At 56.3% G+C, this 23,502-nt stretch overlaps 2 protein-coding genes across 2 annotated transcripts in view; one reads left to right on the forward strand and one right to left on the reverse strand.

Annotated features, from left to right (window-relative positions):
• PRKCSH (PRKCSH beta subunit of glucosidase II) overlaps window positions 1–14,732 on the reverse strand; it is a 16,967-nt gene extending 2,235 nt beyond the window's left edge. Inside the window, 13 exon segments of the mRNA XM_075577845.1 lie at window positions 7–116; window positions 5,697–5,772; window positions 5,963–6,094; window positions 7,948–8,034; window positions 8,855–8,933; window positions 10,164–10,248; window positions 10,906–11,035; window positions 11,827–11,928; window positions 11,931–11,946; window positions 12,141–12,198; window positions 12,748–12,843; window positions 13,769–13,885; window positions 14,558–14,732. Of these exon segments, the coding sequence (XP_075433960.1) occupies window positions 7–116; window positions 5,697–5,772; window positions 5,963–6,094; window positions 7,948–8,034; window positions 8,855–8,933; window positions 10,164–10,248; window positions 10,906–11,035; window positions 11,827–11,928; window positions 11,931–11,946; window positions 12,141–12,198; window positions 12,748–12,843; window positions 13,769–13,885; window positions 14,558–14,639 (1,170 nt within the window). The 5' untranslated portion in view covers window positions 14,640–14,732.
• Window positions 14,733–15,717: 985 nt separating this feature from the next.
• Window positions 15,718–23,502, forward strand: part of ODAD3 (outer dynein arm docking complex subunit 3) — a 28,447-nt gene continuing 20,662 nt past the window's right edge. Inside the window, 5 exon segments of the mRNA XM_075577533.1 lie at window positions 15,718–15,763; window positions 16,653–16,743; window positions 18,491–18,519; window positions 18,522–18,614; window positions 23,068–23,145. Coding sequence (XP_075433648.1) covers window positions 16,659–16,743; window positions 18,491–18,519; window positions 18,522–18,614; window positions 23,068–23,145 — 285 coding nt within the window. The 5' untranslated portion in view covers window positions 15,718–15,763; window positions 16,653–16,658.

Genomic DNA, 23,502 nt, shown 5'->3' on the forward strand with positions numbered 1-23,502 from the left:
ATGTCACAGGGACAATAAGGCACTCAGGAGGCGGGTTATCACGCACCTTATAGTCTCCTCCATGTCCCGCAGAGATTTCTCGGCTTCTTCATACTGAGATCGAGCTTTCTGAGCGGCTGAAAGAAAGGAAGTGTGAGAGAGGGGAAGAGGGGGTGAAAATGGAAGAAGGTGGAAGGGGTAAAAGGGACGGGTGGGGGGAAGAGGTAAGAGAGGGATGGGGGGGGGGGGAAGAGGTAAGAGAGGGATGGGGAGGGGGGGGGGAAGAGGTAAGAGAGGGATGGGGAGAGGGGGGGAAGAGGTAAGAGAGGGATGGGGAGGGTGGGGGAAGAGGCAAGAGAGGGATGGGGAGGGGGGGGGAAGAGGCAAGAGAGGGATGGGGAGGGGGGGGGAAGAGGCAAGAGAGGGATGGGGAGGGGGGGAAGAGGCAAGAGAGGGATGGGGAGGGGGGAAAAGGCAAGAGAGGGATGGGGAGGGGGGGAAAAGGCAAGAGAGGGATGGGGAGGGGGGGAAGAGGCAAGAGAGGGATGGGGAGGGGGGGAAAAAGGCAAGAGAGGGATGGGGAGGGGGGGAAGAGGCAAGAGAGGGATGGGGAGGGGGGAAGAGGCAAGAGAGGGATGGGGAGGGGGGAAGAGGTAAGAGGGATGGGGAGGGGGGAGGGGGGAAGAGGTAAGAGAGGGATGGGGAGGGGGAAGAGGTAAGAGAGGGATGGCGAGGGGGGAAGAGGTAAGAGGGATGGGGAGGGGGGAAGAGGTAAGAGAGGGATAGGGAGGGGGGAAGAGGTAAGAGAGGGATGGGGAGGGGGGAAGAGGTAAGAGAGGGATGGGGAGGGGGGAAGAGGTAAGAGAGGGATGGGGGGGGAAAGAGGTAAGAGAGGGATGGGGGGGGGAAGAGGTAAGAGAGGGATGGGGGGGAAAGAGGTAAGAGAGGGATGGGGGGGAAAAGAGGTAAGAGAGGGATGGGGGGGGAAAAGAGGCAAGAGAGGGATGGGGAGGGGGGAAGAGGCAAGAGAGGGATGGGGAGGGGGGGAAAAGGCAAGAGAGGGATGGGAGGGGGGAAAAGGCAAGAGAGGGATGGGGAGGGGGGGAAGAGGCAAGAGAGGGATGGGGAGGGGGGGGAAGAGGCAAGAGAGGGATGGGGAGGGGGGGAAGAGGCAAGAGAGGGATGGGGAGGGGGGAAGAGGCAAGAGAGGGATGGGGAGGGGGGAAGAGGTAAGAGGGATGGGGAGGGGGGAGGGGGGAAGAGGTAAGAGAGGGATGGGGAGGGGGGAAGAGGTAAGAGAGGGATGGCGAGGGGGGAAGAGGTAAGAGGGATGGGGAGGGGGGAAGAGGTAAGAGAGGGGTGGAGGGAGGGGAAGAGGTAAGAGGGATGGGGGGGAAGAGGTAAGAGAGGGATGGGGGGGGAAAGAGGTAAGAGAGGGATGGGGGGGGGAAAGAGGTAAGAGAGGGATGGGGGGGGAAGAGGTAAGAGAGGGATGGGGGGGGAAAGAGGTAAGAGAGGGATGGGGGGGAAAAGAGGTAAGAGAGGGATGGGGGGGGAAAAGAGGTAAGAGAGGATGGGGGGGGAAAGAGGTAAGAGAGGAATGGGGGGGTAAGAGAGGAATGGGGGGGGAAAGAGGTAAGAGAGGGATGGGGGGGAAAGAGGTAAGAGAGGGATGGGGGGGAAGAGGTAAGAGAGGGATGGGGGGGAAGAGGTAAGAGAGGGATGGGGGGAAGAGGTAAGAGAGGGATGGGGGGGAAGAAATAAGAGAGGGATGGGGGGGAGAGGTAAGAGAGGGATGGGGGAAAGAGGTAAGAGAGGGATGGGGGGGGGGGAAGAGGTAAGAGAGGGATGGGGGGGGGAAGAGGTAAGAGAGGGATGGGGGGGAAGAGGTAAGAGAGGGATGGGGGGGGGGAAGAGGTAAGAGAGGGATGGGGGGGGAAGAGGTGAGAGAGGGATGGGGGGGGAAGAGGTAAGAGAGGGATGGGGGGGGAAGAGGTAAGAGATGGGGAGGGGAAGAGGTAAGAGAGGGATGGGGGGGGAAGAGGTAAGAGAGGGATGGGGGGGGGAAGAGGTAAGAGAGGGATGGGGGGGGGAAGAGGTAAGAGAGGGATGGGGTGGGAAGAGGTAAGAGAGGGATGGGGGGGGGAAAGAGGTAAGAGAGGGATGGGGGGGGAAAGAGGTAAGAGAGGGATGGGGGGGGGAAGAGGTAAGAGAGGGATGGGGGGGAAGAGGTAAGAGAGGGATGGGGGGGAAGAGGTAAGAGAGGGATGGGGGGGAAGGGAAGAGGTAAGAGAGGGATGGGGGGAAGGGAAGAGGTAAGAGAGGGATGGGGGGAAGGGAAGAGGTAAGAGAGGGATGGGGTGGAAGGGAAGAGTTAAGAGAGGGATGGGGGGGGGAAGGGAAGAGGTAAGAGAGGGATGGGGGGGGAAGGGAAGAGGTAAGAGAGGGATGGGGGGGGAAGGGAAGAGGTAAGAGAGGGATGGGGGGGGGAAGGGAAGAGGTAAGAGAGGGATGGGGGGGGGGAAGGGAAGAGGTAAGAGAGGGATGGGGGGGGAAGGGAAGAGGTAAGAGAGGGATGGGGGGGGAAGGGGAAGAGGTAAGAGAGGGATGGGGGGGAAGGGAAGAGGTATGGGGATGGGGGGATGGAAGAGGTAAGAGAGGGATGGGGGGGAAAGGAAGAGGTAAGAGAGGGATGGGGGGGGAAAGGGAAGAGGTAAGAGGGATGGGGGGAAGAGGTAAGAGGGATGGGGGGGAAGAGGTAAGAGGGATGGGGGGGAAGAGGTAAGAGGGATGGGGGGGAAGAGGTAAGAGGGATGGGGGGAAGAGGTAAGAGAGGGATGGGGGGGAAGAGGTAAGAGAGGGATGGGGGGGGGGAAGAGGTAAGAGGGATGGGGGGGAAGAGGTAAGAGAGGGATGATGGGGGAAGAGGTAAGAGAGGGATGGGGAAGAGGTAAGAGAGGGATGGGGGGGGGGAAGAGGTATGAGAGGGATGGGGGGGGGGAAGAGGTAAGAGAGGGATGGGGGGAAGAGGTAAGAGAGGGATGGGGGGAAGAGGTAAGAGAGGGATGGGGGGGAAGAGGTAAGAGAGGGATGGGGGGGGGGGAAGAGGTAAGAGAGGGATGGGGGGGAAGAGGTAAGAGAGGGATGGGGGGGGGAAGAGGTAAGAGAGGGATGGGGGGGGAAGAGGTAAGAGAGGGATGGGGGGGAAGAGGTAAGAGAGGGATGGGGAAGAGGTAGAGAGGGATGGGGGGGGGGAAGAGGTAAGAGAGGGATGGGGGGGGGAAGAGGTAAGAGAGGGATGGGGGGGGAAGAGGTAAGAGAGGGATGGGGGGGAAGAGGTAAGAGAGGGATGGGGGGAAGAGGTAAGAGAGGAATGGGGGGGAAGAGGTAAGAGAGGGGTGGGGGGAAGAGGTAAGAGAGGGATGGGGGGGAAGAGGTAAGAGTGGATGGGGGGGAAGAGGTAAGAGAGGGATGGGGGGGGAAGTGTAAGAGAGGGATGGGGGGAAGAGGTAAGAGAGGGATGGGGGGGAAGGGAAGAGGTAAGAGAGGGATGGGGGAAGAGGTAAGAGAGGGATGGGGGGGGGAAGGGAAGAGGTAAGAGAGGGATGGGGGGGGGAAGAGGTAAGAGAGGGATGGGGGGGGGGAAGAGGTAAGAGAGTGATGGGGGGGGAAGAGGTAAGAGAGGGATGGGGGGGAAAGAGGAAGAGAGGGATGGGGGGGGAAAGAGGTAAGAGAGGGATGGGGGGGGGAAAGAGGTATGAGAGGGATGGGGGGGGGAAGAGGTAAGAGAGGGATGGGGGGGAAAGAGGTAAGAGAGGGATGGGGGGGGAAAGAGGTAAGAGAGGGATGGGGGGGAAGGGAAGAGGTAAGAGAGGGATGGGGGGGAAGGGAAGAGGTAAGAGGGGATGGGGGAAGGGAAGAGGTAAGAGAGGGATGGGGGGGAAGGGAAGAGGTAAGAGAGGGATGGGGGGGAAGGGAAGAGGTAAGAGAGGGATGGGGGGGAAGGGAAGAGGTAAGAGAGGGATGGGGGGAAGGGATGAGGTAAGAGAGGGATGGGGGGAAGAAAAGAGGTAAGAGAGGGATGGGGGGGGGAAGGGAAGAGGTAAGAGAGGGATGGGGGGGGGAAGGGAAGAGGTAAGAGAGGGATGGGGGGGGAAGGGAAGAGGTAAGAGAGGGATGGGGGGGAAGGAAAGAGGTAAGAGAGGGATGGGGGGGAAGGGAAGAGGTAAGAGAGGGATGGGGGGGGAAGGGAAGAGGTAAGAGAGGGATGGGGGGGAAGGGAAGAGGTAAGAGAGGGATGGGGGGGAAGGGAAGAGGTAAGAGAGGGATGGGGGGGGAAAGGAAGAGGTAAGAGGGATGGGGGGGGAAAGGGAAGAGGTAAGAGGGATGGGGGGGAAGAGGTAAGAGGGATGGGGGGGAAGAGGTAAGAGAGGGATGGGGGGGGAAGAGGTAAGAGAGGGATGGGGGGGGGGGAAGAGGTAAGAGAGGGATGGGGGGGGAAGAGGTAAGAGAGGGATGGGGGGGGGGAAGAGGTAAGAGAGGGATGGGGGGGGGGAAGAGGTAAGAGAGGGGATGGGGGGGGAAGAGGTAAGAGAGGGATGGGGGGAAGAGGTAAGAGAGGGATGGGGGGGAAGAGGTAAGAGAGGGATGGGGGGGAAGAGGTAAGAGAGGGTGGGGGGAAGAGGTAAGAGAGGGATGGGGGGAAGAGGTAAGAGAGGGATGGGGGGGAAGAGGTAAGAGAGGGATGGGGGGGGAAGAGGTAAGAGAGGGATGGGGGGGAAGAGGTAAGAGAGGGATGGGGGGGAAGGGAAGAGGTAAGAGAGGGATGGGGGGGAAGGGAAGAGGTAAGAGAGGATGGGGGGGAAGGGAAGAGGTAAGAGAGGGATGGGGGGGAAGGGAAGAGGTAAGAGAGGGATGGGGGGGAAGGGAAGAGGTAAGAGAGGGATGGGGGGGAAGGGAAGAGGTAAGAGAGGGATGGGGGGGGAAGGAAGAGGTAAGAGAGGATGGGGGGGAAGGGAAGAGTAAGAGGGATGGGGGGGAAGAGGTAAGAGGGATGGGGGGGGAAGAGGTAAGAGGGATGGGGGGGAAGAGGTAAGAGGGATGGGGGGGGGAAGAGGTAAGAGAGGGATGGGGGGGGAAGAGGTAAGAGAGGGATGGGGGGGAAGAGGTAAGAGAGGGATGGGGGGGGGAAGAGGTAAGAGAGGGATGGGGGGGGAAGAGGTAAGAGAGGGATGGGGGGAAGAGGTAAGAGAGGGATGGGGGGGAAGGGAAGAGGTAAGAGAGGGATGGGGGGGGAAGAGGGTAAGAGAGGGATGGGGGGGAAGAGGTAAGAGAGGGATGGGGGGGAAGAGGTAAGAGAGGATGGGGGGGAAGAGGTAAGAGAGGATGGGGGGGAAGAGGTAAGAGAGGGATGGGGGGGAGGTAGAGGGATGGGGTGGAAGAGGTAAGAGGGATGGGGGAAGAGGTAAGAGGGATGGGGGGAAGAGGTAAGAGGGATGGGGGGGAAGAGGTAAGAGGGATGGGGGTAGAAGGGTATGGGGGGGAAGAGGTAAGAGGGATGGGGGGAAGAGGTAAGAGAGGGATGGGGGGAAGAGGTAAGAGAGGGATGGGGGGGGAAGGGGTAAGAGAGGGGGGAGGTAAGGGGGGGGGGAAGGGGTAAGAGAGGGGGGAGGTAAGGGGGGGGGAAAGGAGGGTCGGATCCAGAGACCCGCACTCACTGTCTATCAGAGCCTGCGTAGCTTCATCGTATACGGGACCCTCTGGCTCCTCCCCCTGTGGCTTGGTGGGCGGGGCCTGTGACAGTACAGAGGTCAGGTTGGGGTCAGTGGCACAGCGTGGGGGGAAGGGCGGGGGGCGCGGGGGGGGGAAGGGCGGGGGCGGGGGCGGGGGGGGGGAAGGGCGGGGGCGGGGGGCGGGGGGCGGGGGGGGGAAGGGCGGGGGGCGGGGGAGGAGGGGCGGGGGCGGGGCAAGACACGACACTCACCGTGTGATCCTCTTCCGACTCCTCGTCCTCCTCTTCTCCTTCCTCCTCACCTTCCTCCTCCTCCTCTTCCTCGGTCGGCATTTCTGGATGTGGCTCTGTCCCCTCATCTACCCGGGGGGGCGGCGGCTCGGCCTGGAGGTCACACATAGTCCTAGCGGGGTGCCTGGGCTCCGCCCCCCCCCCCGTGGTATAGCCCTAGAGGTGCCGGGCCCCGCCTCCCCCCCCGTGTATAGCCCTAGAGGTGCCGGGCCCCGCCTCCCCCCCGTGTATAGCCCTAGAGGTGCCTGGGCTCCGCCCCCCCCCCGTGTATAGCCCTAGAGGTGCCGGGGCCCCGCCTCCCCCCCCCCGTGTATAGCCCCTAGAGGTGCCTGGGCTCCGCCCCCCCCGTGTATAGCCCTAGAGGTGCCGGGCCCCGCCTCCCCCCTGTGTATAGCCCTAGAGGTGCCTGGGCTCCGCCCCCCCCCCCCGTGTATAGCCCTAGAGGTGCCTGGGCTCGCCGCCCCCCCCGTGTATAGCACTAGAGGTGCCGGGCCCCGCCTCCCCCTGTGTATAGCCCTAGAGGTGCCGGGCCCCGTCTCCCCCCGTGTATAGCCCTAGAGGTGTCGGGGCCCCCGCCTCCCCGTGTATAGCCCTAGAGGTGCCGGGGCCCCGCCCCCCCCCGTGTATAGCCCTAGAGGTGCCGGGCTCCGCCCCCCTCCCCCCGTGTATAGCCCTAGAGGTGCCGGGCCCCGCCTCCCCCCGTGTATAGCCCTAGAGGTGCCAGGTCCCGCCTCCCCCCGTGTATAGCCCTAGAGGTGCCGGGCCTCGCCTCCCCCCTGTGTATAGCCCCTAGAGGTGGCGGGCCCCGCCTCCCCCCGTGTATAGCCCTAGAGGGTGCCAGGTCCCGCCTCCCCCCGTGTATAGCCCTAGAGGTGCCGGGGCCCCGCCCTCCCCCCCGTGTATAGCCCTAGAGGTGCCGGGCCCCGCCCTCCCTGTGTATAGCCCTAGAGGTGCCGGGGCTCCGCCTCCCCCCCGTGTATAGCCCCTAGAGGTGCCGGGCCCCGCCTCCCTGTGTATAGCCCTAGAGGTGCCGGGCTCCGCCTCCCCCCGTGTATAGCCCTAGAGGTGCCAGGTCCCGCCTCCCCCCGTGTATAGCCCTAGAGGTTGCCGGGCCCCGCCTCCCCTGTGTATAGCCCTAGAGGTGCCGGGCTCCGCCTCCCCCCCCCCGTGTATAGCCCTAGAGGTGCCAGGTCCCGCCTCGCTCCCCTGTATAGCCCTAGAGGTGCCGGGCCCCCGCCTCTCCCCGTGTATAGCCCTAGAGGGTGCCGGGGCCCCGCCTCCCTGTGTATAGCCCTAGAGGTGCCGGGCCTCCGCCTCCCCCCCCCGTGTATAGCCCTAGAGGTGCCAGGTCCCGCCTCGCTCCCTGTATAGCCCTAGAGGTGCCGGGCCCCCGCCTCCCCCCCGTGTATAGCCCTAGAGGTGCCGGGCCACGCCTCCCCCCGTGTATAGCCCTAGAGGTGCCAGGTCCCGCCTCCCCCCGTGTATAGCCCTAGAGGTGCCAGGTCCCGCCTCCCCCCGTGTATAGCCCTAGAGGTGCCAGGTCCCGCCTCCCCCCCGTGTATAGCCCTAGAGGTGCCAGGTCCCGCCTCCCCCCGTGTATAGCCCTAGAGGGTGCCAGGTCCCGCCTCCCCCCCCGTGTATAGCCCTAGAGGTGCCAGGTCCCGCCTCCCCCCGTGTATAGCCCTAGAGGTGCCAGGTCCCGCCTCCCCCCGTGTATAGCCCTAGAGGTGCCAGGTCCCGCCTCCCCCCCGTGTATAGCCCTAGAGGTGCCAGGTCCCGCCTCCCCCCGTGTATAGCCCTAGAGGTGCCAGGTCCCGCCTCCCCCCCGTGTATAGCCCTAGAGGTGCCAGGTCCCGCCTCCCCCCCCGTGTATAGCCCTAGAGGTGCCAGGTCCCGCCTCCCCCCCGTGTATAGCCCCTAGAGGTGCCAGGTCCCGCCTCGCTCACCTCAGACTTGAATTTCTCTCGGATTTGAGGCCAAACGGAATCCAGAAAACGGCTCAAATCCACAGAATCCAAATCTCCCAGGAGGGACTGAGGGGGGGAGACAGAGGGTTCGGGGGGGGAGGAGAGAGAGGGGGCGGGGGGGGGGAGAGATAGGGAGAGACGGGGGGGGGAGGAGATAGGGAGAGACGGGGGGGAGGAGATAGGGAGAGACGGGGGGGGGAGGGGAGAGATAGGGAGAGACGGGGAGGGGGAGGGATAGGGAGAGACGGGGGGAGGGGAGAGATAGGGAGAGACGGGGGGGGGGGGAGATAGGGAGAGACGGGGGGGGGGGAGATAGGGAGAGACGGGGGGGGAGACGGGGGGGGAGAGATAGGGAGAGACGGGGGGGGGGAGATAGGGAGAGACGGGCGGGAGGCGGAGAGATAGGGAGAGACGGGAGGAGAGAGATAGGGAGAGACGGGGGGGGAGATAGGGGAGAGACGGGGGGGGGAGAGATAGGGAGACACGGGGGGGGGGAGATAGGGAGAGACGGGGGGGAGAGATAGGGAGAGACGGGGGGGAGAGATAGGGAGAGACGGGGGGGGGGGGAGAGATAGGGAGAGACGGGGGGGAGGGGAGAGATAGGGAGAGACGGGGGGGGGGGAGATAGGGAGAGACGGGGGGGAGATAGGGAGAGACGGGGGGGGGGAGATAGGGAGAGATAGGGAGAGACGGGGGGGGGGAGAGATAGGGAGAGACGGGAGGAGAGAGATAGGGAGGGGGAGTGAGATGGGGAGAGAGAGAGAGAAAGAGGAGAGGGGAAGAGGAAAATACAGGAGAGAGACAGGGGAGGGGGGTATATGTGAGCACATGAACTTGTGCGTACACCACGGCGTAAGCACGTAGCGAAATAGCGCCGTGCTCTCACCTGCGCCTCCTCGGCAGACAGCGTCCCATCCCCGTCCGTGTCCAGCTCCGGCCGGGAGAGCAGCTCAGAGGCCGAGATTCTGAGAGAGAGAGAGGGGGGCGTGAGAGAACACACACACACACACACTGACACACACACTGACACACACACACTGACACACACACACTGACACACACACACTGACACACACACACTGACACACACACACTGACACACACACACTGACACACACACACTGACACACACACACTGACACACACACACTGACACACACACACTGACACACACACACTGACACACACACACTGACACACACACACTGACACACACACAGACACACACACACAGACACACACACACACAGACACACACACACACAGACACACACACACACAGACACACACACACAGACACACACACACTGACACACACACTGACACACACACTGACACACACACTGACACACACACTGACACACACACACTGACACACACACACTGACACACACACACTGACACACACACACTGACACACACACACTGACACACACACACTGACACACACACACACTGACACACACACAGACACACACAGACACACACCTTCCTCTGGAGCTGAAAGCCTGAGGGGGCGAGCTTGTATTGACGCAGTACAACTTATCGGATAACCCAACATGCGACTTACACATTAAATGGGGACAAAAAGTTGATTTTTCAAGGGCTGTCGCGTCACGTGACGGCCCCTTCAACCAATCAAATTGCCGGAATCCCGCAACCCCCGCGCCGAGACCTAACTTTCGCCGGTGCGACACTATCGGCGCGGCCTCAGAGGGGATATGGTAACTATATACAAATATATTCGGGGACAGTACAAGGAGCTTTCAAAAGAACTACTCATCCCACGGGCAGTACTAAGGACTGGGGCTATCCCTTAAGGTCGGAGGAAAGGAGATTTCACCAGCAACAAAGGAAAGGGTTCTTTACAGTAAGGGCAGTTACAGTGTGGGATTCATTACCCATGGAGACTGTGATGGCGGATACAGTAGATATGTTAAAAAAAAAAAAGGTTGTACATCTTTTTAGAAAGGAAAGGTTTACAGGGAAATACCAAATAAGTAAACACGGGAAGGATGTTGATCCAGGGATTAATCCGATTGCCAATTCTTGGAGTCAGGAAGGAATTTATTTTCCCCCTTATGAGATATCATTGGATGATGTGACTCTGGGGGGGTTTTGTTTGCCTTCCTTTGGATGAATAGGATGGACGCCTGTCTTTTTTCCCAACCTCATCCACTATGCAACCCACTCACATCCTGTCTGCGTCCTGGTCCAGCTCCGCAAACGCCTCCGCCGCTCGCCGCTTATCGCTCTCCGCGCTCTCTGCCGCTCGCCTCTCTGCAATACACAGGCGGGGATTACAGAGACAAACAGCGGTACCCCGGGCAAGTTCGATTGTTAGCTGGAGTTGCGCCGAGATGGGAACATAAATATGCAAGACGGACCCGAAGATAAAGAGATCATCGAAAGACGACAAGAGCTTGAAGATGAAGCGGCGACTTACGACCGGCGCCTTCCCAATCATCGCCCTCAAACACGGACGATGGATCAACAACAAGAGGACCGTGCGCTGCTCATAAAGGAGGCCGAGAGATGGTACGAGAACGTGGACAGCACAGGGCGTGACCCAGCAGAGGAGAAGCGAGAAGAAACCACCGATGATGCACCGTGCGTCCTTCCAGAAGAAGTGGCAAGAACGTCCATGAAGAATGGGACGGCTCCCGGGGAAGGAGGGAATTACAGCTGGGTTCGAAACCAAATAAAAGTCTGTGACGTCATCACGCGGGGGGGGGGGGGGGGGGGGGGAGGGAGGGGGTGGTGGAAGAAATTAAAATGGCGACAGGCCGGACGTATCGCAAGAAGATGAAAAGACCAAGACGCCGCCCAAAAGTAAGATGGGAGGATGGGAACGTGTGTGGGAGCGACGTGGAGAAGCGAGGCTGTAGGTATAGGGATATATAGATATATAGGTACACACACACGGTGTGGGGTTACCTTCCCACTCTTTCTTCTGCGTCTCTTTTGCTTCTCGCTCCGGTATTTCCGCGGCTTCTTTCTCTGTGCGCAGAGCTTCCACCTGCGTCTGCAGAGCCTGCCGCCTCTGCTCCACGTCCTGCAGTTTCCCCTGTGACAGGAAGTGGGCAGAGCGGACAACAGCTCCCACAATGCACTGCTACGGGGTACATATGCCAACGAACTACAGCTCCCACAATGCACTGCTGCTCCCCGTGTATATACTACAGCTCCGACAATGCACTGCTACGGGGGTAACTATGCTACTGAACTACAGCTCCCACAATGCACTGCTACAGGTACATATGCCACTGAACTACAGCTCCCACAATGCACTACTGCTCCCCCGTGTAAATACTACAGCTCCCACAATTCACTGCTACGGGGGTACATATGCCACTGAACTACAGCTCCCCACAATGCACTGCTGCTCCTCCGTGTATATACTACAGCTCCCACAATGCACTGCGGCTCCTTGTGTATATACTGCAGCTCCCACAATGCACTGCTTCTCCATGTATATACCGCAGCTCCCACAATGCACTGCTTCTCCGTGTATATACCACAGCTCCCACAATGCACTGCCGGCTCCTGGTGTATATACTACAGCTCCCACAATGCACTGCAGCTCCTCCGTGTATATACTACAGCCCCCACAATGCACTGCGGCTCCTCCGTGTATACACCGCAGCTCCACAATGCACTGCGGGCTTCTCCGTGTATATACTGCAGCTCCCACAATGCACTGCTCCTCCGTGTATATACTACAGCCCCCACAGTGCACTGCTTCTCCTCCGTGTATATACACACCTCCCACAATGCACCGCGGCTCCTCCTTGTGTATATACTATAGATCCCACAGTGCACTGCTGCTCCTGCCCTCAGTGAGAGGGGCCCCAGTACCTGTTTCTCTTCTCTCCCCTTTCTGGCCTCTTCTATCAGTTGCTGCTTCACAAGAAGTCCTTCCCTGGTCACCTCCGCCATCTGCTGCAGCTCCTCCCGCGCTCCCTCCTACCCATCTCCCTGAGGGAGCAGGAGGGGACCGAAAAGGGTGGGGGGGGGAGAGAAGAAAAGAGAAAAAAAGAGGCCAAAAAAAGGGGGGGAGAGAAGAAAAGAGGCCAAAGGGGGGGGGGGGGGGTGGTTGTTAATTATTGATCATTGGAAGGGGAGAGGTGGGGAGCAGACTCTCCCCGAGCACAGGAATAGCAGCTTCTCACCTGCACGTGTTCTGACAGAAAGCGCCACTGTTATACTCATCTGTGGTGTCACAGCAATCTGAGGAGAGGTTAGAGTGTCAGCTCTGCGGGCAGGATTCCCTTCTACCAATAGTTCCTCCTCTCACCTGTATTGTACCTGTGTCCCTCTGTATATTAGAGTGTCAGCTCTGCGGGGCAGGATTCCCTTCTACCAATAGTTCCTCCTCTCCCTGTATTGTACCTGTGTCCCTCTGTATATTAGAGTGTAAGCTCTGCGAGGCAGGATTCCCTTCCCCCAATGGTTCCTCCTCTCCCTGTATTGTATCTGTGTCCCTCTGTATATTAGAGTGTAAGCTCTGCGGGACAGGATTCCCTTCTCCCAATGGTTCCTCCTCTCCCTGTATTGTATCTGTGTCCCTCTGTATATTAGAGTGTAAGCTCTGCGGGACAGGATTCCCTTCTCCCAATGGTTCCTCCTCTCCCTGTATTGTATCTGTGTCCCTCTGTATATTAGAGTGTAAGCTCTGTGGGGCAGGATTCCCTCCTCCCAATGGTCCCTCCTCTCCCTGTATTGTATCTGTGTCCCTCTGTATATTAGAGTGTAAGCTCTGCGGGGCAGTTCACTCACCACAGACGCCATCGTTGACCCGCGAGGCAGGCATATACTGGGGTCGGTAGCCTGCGTTGGAGCAGTGAAACTTCCCATTGGAGCAAGCGGCCGTACCTGGGGTGGAATTGAACATGAAAATCCCTTCGATTGTAAGCTCTTCGGGACAGTGACACCTTTTCCTAATGTAACCACCTATTGCGTGTATTCCCATTATGTGTTTATATTATTACATGTCACTGCCATTAGAACACTTTGCCCCTAGGAGGGACTGACCCCTTAACCACGTCACTGCCATTAGTACACTTTGTCCCCAGGAGGGACTGACCCCTTAACCATGTCACTGCCATTAGTACACTTTGCTCCTAGGAGGGACTGGCCCCTTAATCATGTCACTGCCATTAGTACACTTTGCCCCTAGGAGGGACTGACCCCTTAATCATGTCACTGCCATTAGTACACTTTGCCCCTAGGAGGGACTTACCCCTTAACCATGTCACTGCCATTAGTACACTTTGCCCCTGGGAGGGACTGATCCCTTAACCATGTCACTGCCATTAGTACACTTTGTCCCTAGGAGGGACTGACCCTTTAACCATGTCACTGCCATTAGTACACTTTGCCCCTAGGAGGGACTGATCCCTTAACCATGTCACTGACATTAGTACACTTTGCCCCTCGGAGGGACTGATCCCTTAACCATGTCACTGCCATTAGTACACTTTGCCCCTAGGAGAATGACCCCTTAATCATGTCACTGCCATTAGTACACTTTGCCCCTAGGAGGGACTGACCCCTTAATCATGTCACTGCCATTAGTACACTTTGCCCCTAGGAGGGACTGACCCCTTAATCATGTCACTGCCATTAGTACACTTTGCCCCTAGGAGGGACTGACCCCTTAACCATGTCACTGCCATTAGTACACTTTGCCCCTAGGAGGGACTGACCCCTTAATCATGTCACTGCCATTAGTACACTTTGCCCCTAGGAGTGCCTTATGACACTGCTCTCTGGTGCCGGCAGCGCTGTTCTCTCTCACCGGGCTCGTCTGTCCCGTCTGCGCAGTCGCAGTAATCGTCATTAACCCGATCGAAGGGAATGGTCTTGGATCCATCCAGACAGGTGAAAGGCCTCGTCTCATCGTAGAAATGGCGGTCTGCAAGAGACGCGTCGTTAGCGAGAGGAAGCCAACGAGAGCGCGGCCACCGATAAAGGTAGAGCTATATATACATATATATTTTATACGGGACACACACGAGCGTCAATAATGTGCTAATATACATCAGCACACAAGTTAATCCTGACCTATGACCCTTCAGACTTATCGGCGCCGTGTATAGAATTCCAAACAACAGAGTAATTAGTCCATCAAACCGTGACCCAATTACACCAGCGCCAGAACGCATATTACATATAAGAGTGGATGGAAATGAAGTCACGTACCAAATCGCAGAGGTGTCAGAGAGACCACAGTTCGGTCCCCTGGGCCTGGGGGACCCTCCTACAGGGGACCACGACGCCGGGTCGCCGGCATCTCTACGATTGCGTATGTGACTGTGTTCCAATAAAAGTTATTATAGGATAGGCGTTCCAGCGCTAATATCATTGGGTCACTGTCTGATGGACTATATATATATGTGTGTGTGTGTGTATATATATGTGTAGCTATATGTCTGCGTATGTATGCGTGTGAATGTGTGTACTGTATGTATGTGAATATGTATGTATATGTATATGTATGTGTGTATGTATGTGTATATGTATGTATATGTATGTGTGTATGTATATATGCGTGTGAATGCGAATATGCTTCATTAATTACACTCACTGGTCAGGGAGACCCCACGAGGCCTCTTCACCTCCACTGCAAAGCAGCCCAGAGAGGCCAGCAGCACCAGAAGTATCTCCATGCTGCCCCTGGGGTAGGTAGCAGGGGGTAGATGTGTGTCAGCCTGCAGCCTATCTGACAATGACAAGATGAGCAAGGGGCAGCAAGCTCCGGCATCACTTCCTGTTCCTGCATTTTCTCACTTCCTGTGAGCACAACCAGCCGGCCATGTTGAGTGGGGCAAGTAGTTGATAAAGCCATTTTTCTTCCCTAACCTCTTGCTGCGCAGCTTCAAAAAGCATAGGAGGGGGAAGCACGGCGCAGTTGGAAATCCCGGGAGGGTGGTGTTAAAGAAAGAAAGCATAAAACGTTTAATTGATCTTTTTAGGGAGGAAAAGGGTGACGTGGCGCCATGATGGGTGTGGCAAAAAGAGGCGGGAGGAAAGAGGTGACGCGGCGCCATGTTGGGTGTGGCAAGGAGGCGGGAGGAAAGCGCGAATCAGTCGCCATCTTGGTACACCTCTTCTAGACCTTGGCGTGAGCTAGTGTATATAATCACTGGAGTATATGTGGAATAAGGGGTTGAATCAGCCTGGGTTTTTTTTATCCAACTGTTGTCCTTTGCCAATGGCCATGGGGCAACGCAAAAGAAAAGGCTACTTTAGCCATACACTTCGTAGGGAGTGAAGGCGGAGAGCGGCCATCTTGGTACACTCCAGACATAGGCACAGGTACTGTTTCCGGAGGTGCATGTGTACTCTGACTAACGATAGAACCCCTAGGACAGGTGTGTATGCACATAATGCATTGCATGAGGTAGATATATATTACTGTAATACCATGACCTTTTTAAGAAGCAAGGTGTCCCCGGCCGAAGGATCGCCACCGGCGGGTGTAGCAAGATGGCCGACTTCCACTTTTTTACTTTCAACCGAAGTAGCAAGATGGCCGACTTCCGCTGCGTATCAATGCGTATTAAAGCTGACCGACCTCTAGCCAAGCGCAGATCCTATTGGGTGTAGCAAGATGGACACCTTCACCAAATGCGTGTGCGCGCTTTCGGGAGTAGCAACATGAGCGCAATGACGTCACCGCGCAAGCAACAGCGAATAGGAGGGTTTGTCTCTGTCTCCATGGAGACGGTTGCCTGGTAACTAAGGTAAGCAGAAGCTGAGCAGGAGAGGGGCAATCGAACAGGGAGAGGGGGTAAATAATATCATGGGGTGCAACCTACACCAGCAGGGGCAGGGAGAGAGCAAAACAAGGGCAAATCTTTGTAAGGAGGGGTAATACAAGAGTAGGGGTAAATACTTCTAAGCGGGGAAGGTAGAGAGGAAGAGGGGCAATTATATATACAGGAAGGGCAGTGTTGAATAGAGTGTTGGGGTTAATATAGAGAGGGGGCAAGTAAGTGTAAGGATGGGCAGTTAGAGCGAGAGGTGGGCAAGTAAGTGTAATGATGGGCAGTTAGAGAGAGCGGGGCAAGTAAGTGTAAGGATGGGCAGTTAGAGAGAGCGGGGCAAGTAAGTGTAAGGATGGGCAGTTAGAGAAAGCGGGGCAAGTAAGTGTAAGGATGGGCAGTTAGAGAGAGCGGGGCAAGTAAGTGTAAGGATGGGCAGTTAGAGAGAGGGGGGCAAGTAAGTGTAAGGATGGGCAGTTAGAGAGCATGGGGGCAAGTAAGTGTAAGGCTGGGCAGTTGGAGAGAGCGGGCCAAGTAAGTGTACAGATGGGCAGTTAGAGAGAGCGGGGCAAGTAAGTGTAAGGCTGGGCAGTTAGAGCGAGCGGGGCAAGTAAGTGTACAGATGGGCAGTTAGAGAGAGCGGGGCAAGTAAGTGTAAGGCTGAGCAGTTGGAGAGAGCGGGCCAAGTAAGTGTACGGATGGGCAGTTAGAGAGAGAGCGGGCCAAGTAAGTTTTAAGGATGGGCAGTTAGAGAGCGGGCAAATACAAATTAAAGCGTGGCAGGTAGAGAGGAGGAGGTATAGCTTTGGAGGTGGTACCCAGAAAGAAGGGCAGTTAAGGGCATGGAGGGGGTATCAAGGAAGGATAGGAAATGTATTCACAACACTTTTCTACCTCCCTCCCCCCCACCCCCAGACCAGCATGCCGGGAACAGATACCTACGATGGCGCGAAGCCCCCGATACACGAACAGATCTCAGAGCTGCAGAGGAAGATCCAGCTATTAGGTGAGACACTGAACACCCCCCCCACCCCCCCACATGACATCACAAAAGATCTTGGCCACAACATTACTGATGACATCACCAATGACATTGATCCCATCACACAAGCCTCAAGCTTCGTCTTTAGTCAGTCTGAAAATCCAATGTCACATTAACAGAAATCCCGGAGCAGCCAAAGGCGGGCGAGATCAGTGCCTGGGGCGAGAGGACAATGCCCCCCCCCCCCCCCCACACACACACACGCTGCATTAGGGGCTCTCGCTCGGACACTTAGAGGCAATTACATTTATTGTGGGCGGGAGCTCTGGGGTTAATTCGAGGGGGGGGGGGGGTGTTCGCATTAAGACCCTAAAAAAATGCAATGATCCATTTTATAAATCTCCCGTATTTTGGGGTTTCTTAGAATCCCCCCCTAGAGCCACGCCGGATACTTTCATCTGCCGTCGCGTAACATTAAACGGACTTGCGTACAAATAAGGACAGGCAAGCGCAAGCTGATCCAGAAAGTACGGAGGACTGTAACAGGGACTCATCACTGTTTGACATCCAAACAGATCCCAAAATTCGGCAGTGTGCTGGTTAATTGCAGACAGGCAATCAACCAGACTCCACCGGACTGATTAGGGGCTTTTTAGAAAAGCCTGATGCGAGAAACAGGTGAGAGAGATTTCCTTCGCTCACATTTGGGCTGACAGAAGGAGAGCGGAGAAGCCTGCACACAGACACTGTGTTGAGCACAAAGGCTGTGCTGAGACACCCAGACACCAATATTTCCTGGACACAGGAACCTGCCAGAGACTGACATGGAGGGCCATCTGCTTAAGGTACACCCTGAGAATTTGGGGTGATAGGCTGGTAATGGGAATATCCCCCCAGTCCTGCAGATAGGGTCTGGAGAAGGAGGTTAGCCCTTACAAAGGGATAGGGGTTTGTTAGTTTGTTGTTTTTGTATGTTTTGCCTGGATAAAGGAACAGGCTCAATAAAGCCAAGATATAATTGCACCCAAATCGGTCTCCATTATATGTACCTCTGCTCACATCTCTTCAAGGACCCTGCTCGTCCGGAGAGCTTACACTCTAGAGCAGGCCTGCACAACTCCAGTCCTGGAGGGCCACAAACAGGCCAGGTTTTCAGGATATCCCTACTTCAGCGCAGCTGGCTCAATTAGTGACTCAGTATGACTGAGCCACTAATTGAGCCAGCTGTGCTGAGGCAGGGATATCCTGAAAACCTGGCCTGTTTGCGGCCCTCGAGGACTGGAGTTGTGCAGGCCTGCTCTAGAGGGCATGAGGGGCAATGTTGAAACAGAAAGGTAAAGTGGGGTGCTCATTGTGGGACGGCGTATACATCAGGATGGAGTATATGGTCCAGCTGCACAGCTGATCCCATTAAGATTTGGACACAGATACAATACAGGGAGAGGAGGAACCATTGGGAGAAGGGAATCCTGCCCCGCAGAGCTTACACTCTAATATACAGAGGGACACAGATACAATACAGGGAGAGGAGGGAACATTGGGAGAAGGGAATCCTGCCCTGCAGAGCTGACACTCTAATATACAGAGGGACACCGATACAATACAGGGAGAGGAGGAACCATTGGGAGAAGGGAATCCTGCCCCGCAGAGCTTACACTTTAATATTCAGAGGGACACAGATACAATACAGGAGAGGGGGGGGCATTGGGAGAAGGGAATCCTGCCCCGCAGAGCTGACACTCTAATATACAGTGGGACACCTCTCTCGCAGATGGCGACCGTAAGGCGTTCTACGAGAGTTTCTTCAGTGGACCATCAAGAAGAACAAGGAATCCATTCTGTGGCTGCGTCAGGAGAACAAGAAGCTGCATCAGAAGTTGGCCGACGTTCTGACGGTATAACCCGGCAAAGCCCAATATTCGTTATTGAACTGTTCAAGCCTCGGTCCCACCTAGCGGATCAGCGAACCACTATCCAAACCACCAGCTCCTTACAAAAGCTCCCTCGGAAAGGGACAGATACACTTCTGTATCTCTCGGGGAGACTAACCCCTTAACCATGTCACTGCCATTAGTACACTTTGCCCCTAGGAGGGACTGACCCCTTAACCACGTCACTGCCATTAGTACACTTTGCCCCTAGGAGAGACTGACCCCTTAACCATGTCACTGCCATTAGTACACTTTGCCCCTAGGAGAGACTGACCCCTTAACCACGTCACTGCCATTAGTACACTTTGCCCCTAGGAGAGACTGACCCCTTAACCATGTCACTGCCATTAGTACACTTTGCCCCTAGGAGGGACTGACCCCTTAACCATGTCACTGCCATTAGTACACTTTGCCCCTAGGAGGGACTGACCCCTTAACCATGTCACTGCCATTAGTACACTTTGCCCCTAGGAGAGACTGACCCCTTAACCACGTCACTGCCATTAGTACACTTTGCCCCTAGGAGAGACTGACCCCTTAACCATGTCACTGCCATTAGTACACTTTGCCCCTAGGAGTGACTGACCCCTTAACCATGTCACTGCCATTAGTACACTTTGCCCCTAGGAGGGACTGACCCCTTAACCATGTCACTGCCATTAGTACACTTTGCTCCTAGGAGAGACTGACCCCTTAAGCATGTCACTGCCATTAGTACACTTTGCCCCTAGGAGGGACTGACCCCTTAACCATGTCACTGCCATTAGTACACTTTGCCCCTAGGAGAGACTGACCCCTTAACCATGTCACTGCCATTAGTACACTTTGCCCCTAGGAGGGACTGACCCCTTAATCATGTCACTGCCATTAGTACACTTTGCCCCTAGGAGGGACTGACCCCTTAACCATGTCACTGCCATTAGTACACTTTGCCCCTAGGAGGGACTGACCCCTTAACCATGTCACTGCCATTAGTACACTTTGCCCCTAGGAGGGACTGACCCCTTAACCACGTCACTGCCATTAGTACACTTTGCCCCTAGGAGGGACTGACCCCTTAACCATGTCACTGCCATTAGTACACTTTGCCCCTAGGAGGGACTGACCCCTTAACCCTGTCACTGCCATTAGTACACTTTGCCCCTAGGAGGGACTGACCCCTTAACCATGTCACTGCCATTAGTACACTTTGCCCCTAGGAGGGACTGACCCCTTAACCCTGTCACTGCCATTAGTACACTTTGCCCCTAGGAGAGACTGACCCCTTAATCATGTCACTGCCATTAGTACACTTTGCCCCTAGGAGGGAATGACCCCTTAACCATGTCACTGCCATTAGTACACTTTGCCCCTAGGAGGGACTGACCCCTTAACCACGTCACTGCCATTAGTACACTTTGCCCCTAGGAGGGACTGACCCCTTAACCACGTCACTGCCATTAGTACACTTTGCCCCTAGGAGGGACTGACCCCTTAACCATGTCACTGCCATTAGTACACTTTGCCCCCAGGAGGGACTGACCCCTTAATCATGTCACTGCCATTAGTACACTTTGCCCCTAGGAGGGACTGACCCCTTAACCCTGTCACTGCCATTAGTACACTTTGCCCCTAGGAGGGACTGACCCCTTAACCATGTCACTGCCATTAGTACACTTTGCCCCTAGGAGGGACTGACCCCTTAACCCTGTCACTGCCATTAGTACACTTTGCCCCTAGGAGGGACTGACCCCTTAACCATGTCACTGCCATTAGTACACTTTGCCCCTAGGAGGGACTGACCCTTAACCATGTCACTACCTTTAGTACACTTTGCCCCTAGGAGGGACTGACCCCTTAATCATGTCACTACCTTTAGTACACTTTGCCCCTAGGAGAGACTGACCCCTTAACCCTGTCACTGCCATTAGTACACTTTGCCCCTAGGAGAGACTGACCCCTTAATCATGTCACTGCCATTAGTACACTTTGCCCCTAGGAGGGAATGACCCCTTAACCATGTCACTGCCATTAGTACACTTTGCCCCTAGGAGGGACTGACCCCTTAACCACGTCACTGCCATTAGTACACTTTGCCCCTAGGAGGGACTGACCCCTTAACCATGTCACTGCCATTAGTACACTTTGCCCCTAGGAGGGACTGACCCCTTAACCCTGTCACTGCCATTAGTACACTTTGCCCCTAGGAGGGACTGACCCCTTAACCATGTCACTGCCATTAGTACACTTTGCCCCTAGGAGGGACTGACCCCTTAACCATGTCACTGCCATTAGTACACTTTGCCCCCAGGAGGGACTGACCCCTTAATCATGTCACTGCCATTAGTACACTTTGCCCCTAGGAGGGACTGACCCCTTAACCCTGTCACTGCCATTAGTACACTTTGCCCCTAGGAGGGACTGACCCCTTAACCATGTCACTGCCATTAGTACACTTTGCCCCTAGGAGGGACTGACCCCTTAACCCTGTCACTGCCATTAGTACACTTTGCCCCTAGGAGGGACTGACCCCTTAACCATGTCACTGCCATTAGTACACTTTGCCCCTAGGAGGGACTGACCCCTTAACCATGTCACTACCTTTAGTACACTTTGCCCCTAGGAGGGACTGACCCCTTAATCATGTCACTACCTTTAGTACACTTTGCCCCTAGGAGGGACTGACCCTTAACCATGTCACTGCCATTAGTACACTTTGCCCCTAGGAGGGACTGACCCCTTAACCATGTCACTGCCATTAGTACACTTTGCCCCTAGGAGGGACTGACCCCTTAACCACGTCACTGCCATTAGTACACTTTGCCCCTAGGAGAGACTGACCCCTTAACCATGTCACTGCCATTAGTACACTTTGCCCTAGGAGGGACTGAGCCCTTAACCACGTCACTGCCATTAGTACACTTTGCCCCTAGGAGGGACTGACCCCTTAATCATGTCACTGCCATTAGTACACTTTGCCTCTAGGAGGGACTGACCCCTTAAACATGTCACTGCCATTAGTACACTTTGCCCCTAGGAGGGACTGGCCCCTTAACCATGTCACTGCCATTAGTACACTTTGCCCCTAGGAGGGACTGACCCCTTAACCATGTCACTGCCATTAGTACACTTTGCCTCTAGGAGGGACTGACCCCTTAAACATGTCACTGCCATTAGTACACTTTGCCCCTAGGAGGGACTGACCCCTTAATCATGTCACTGCCATTAGTACACTTTGCCCCTAGGAGGGACTGACCCCTTAACCATGTCACTGCCATTAGTACACTTTGCCCTAGGAGGGACTGATCCCTTAATCATGTCACTGCCATTAGTACACTTTGCCCCTAGGAGGGACTGACCCCTTAACCATGTCACTGCCATTAGTACACTTTGCCCCTAGGAGGGACTGACCCCTTAACCATGTCACTGCCATTAGTACACTTAGCCCCTAGGAGGGACTGACCCCATAACCACGTCACTGCCATTAGTACACTTTGCCCCTAGGAGGGACTGACCCCTTAACCACGTCACTGCCATTAGTACACTTTGCCCCTAGGAGGGACTGACCCCTTAACCACGTCACTGACATTAGTACACTTTGCCCCTAGGAGGGACTGACCCATTAATCATGTCACTGCCATTAGTACACTTTGTCCCTAGGAGGGACTGACCCCATAACCATGTCACTGCCATGAGAACACTTTGCCCCTAGGAGAGACTGATTCCTTAACCATGTCACTGCCATTAGTACACTTTGCCCCTAGGAGGGACTGACCCCTTAACCATGTCACTGCCATTAGTACACTTTGCCCCTAGGAGGGACTGACCCCTTAACCATGTCACTGCCTTTTGTACACTTTGCCCCTAGGAGGGACTGACCCCTTAACCATGTCACTGCCATTAGTACACTTAGCCCCTAGGAGGGACTGACCCCTTAACCCTGTCACTGCCATTAGTACACTTTGCCCCTAGGAGGGACTGACCCCATAACCATGTCACTGCCATTAGTACACTTTGCCCCTAGGAGGGACTGACCCCTTAACCCTGTCACTGCCATTAGTACACTTTGCCCCTAGGAGGGACTGACCCCTTAACCATGTCACTGCCGTTAGTACACGTTCCCCTAGGAGGGACTGACCCCTTAACCCTGTCACTGCCATTAGTACACTTTGCCCCTAGGAGAGACTGATCCCTTAACCCTGTCACTGCCATTAGTACACGTTCCCCTAGGAGGGACTGACCCCTTAACCATGTCACTGCCTTTTGTACACTTTGCCCCTAGGAGGGACCGATCCCTTAATCATGGTACCCTTGCAGCACCCCTTGGCAGGGGACAGGTTGGAAGAGGTGCTGCATTACATCGTGAGGTTTTTTGTCAAGTGAAAGCACTTACCCCTGTAGCCTCTTGTTCTGAGTCCCCTGTGTCTCTGCTTCGCAGGGCGATGAGAAGGTGATACAGGAGGCTTTCCAAAACCGGGCCGTGGAGAGAGCAGCGATGAGGAGCAAGAGCGGCCAGGTGTGTGTTACCTGGGGGGTGTCCGGGGGCTATATTATCTATCTCTACATAAAGAGGCTGGGGGTAGTGCCTGCCTCTGTGCCCTCTCCCCGTGCCCGCCTCTGTGCCCTCTCCCCGTGCCCGCCTCTGTGCCCTCTCCCCGTGCCCGCCTCTGTGCCCTCTCCCCGTGCCCGCCTCTGTGCCCTCCTCTCCCCGTGCCCGCCTCTGTGCCCTCTCCCTGTGCCTGCCTCTGTGCTCTCTCCCCGTGCCCACCTCTGTGCCCTCTCCCCGTACCCGCCTCTGTGCCCTCTCCCCGTGCCCGCCTCTGTGCCCTCTCCTGTGCCCTCTCCCCGTGCCTGCCTCTGTGCCTCTCCCTGT

The sequence above is a fragment of the Ascaphus truei genome, chromosome 20, assembly GCF_040206685.1.
Source record: "Ascaphus truei isolate aAscTru1 chromosome 20, aAscTru1.hap1, whole genome shotgun sequence".
Classification (NCBI taxonomy): Eukaryota; Metazoa; Chordata; class Amphibia; order Anura; family Ascaphidae; genus Ascaphus; species Ascaphus truei.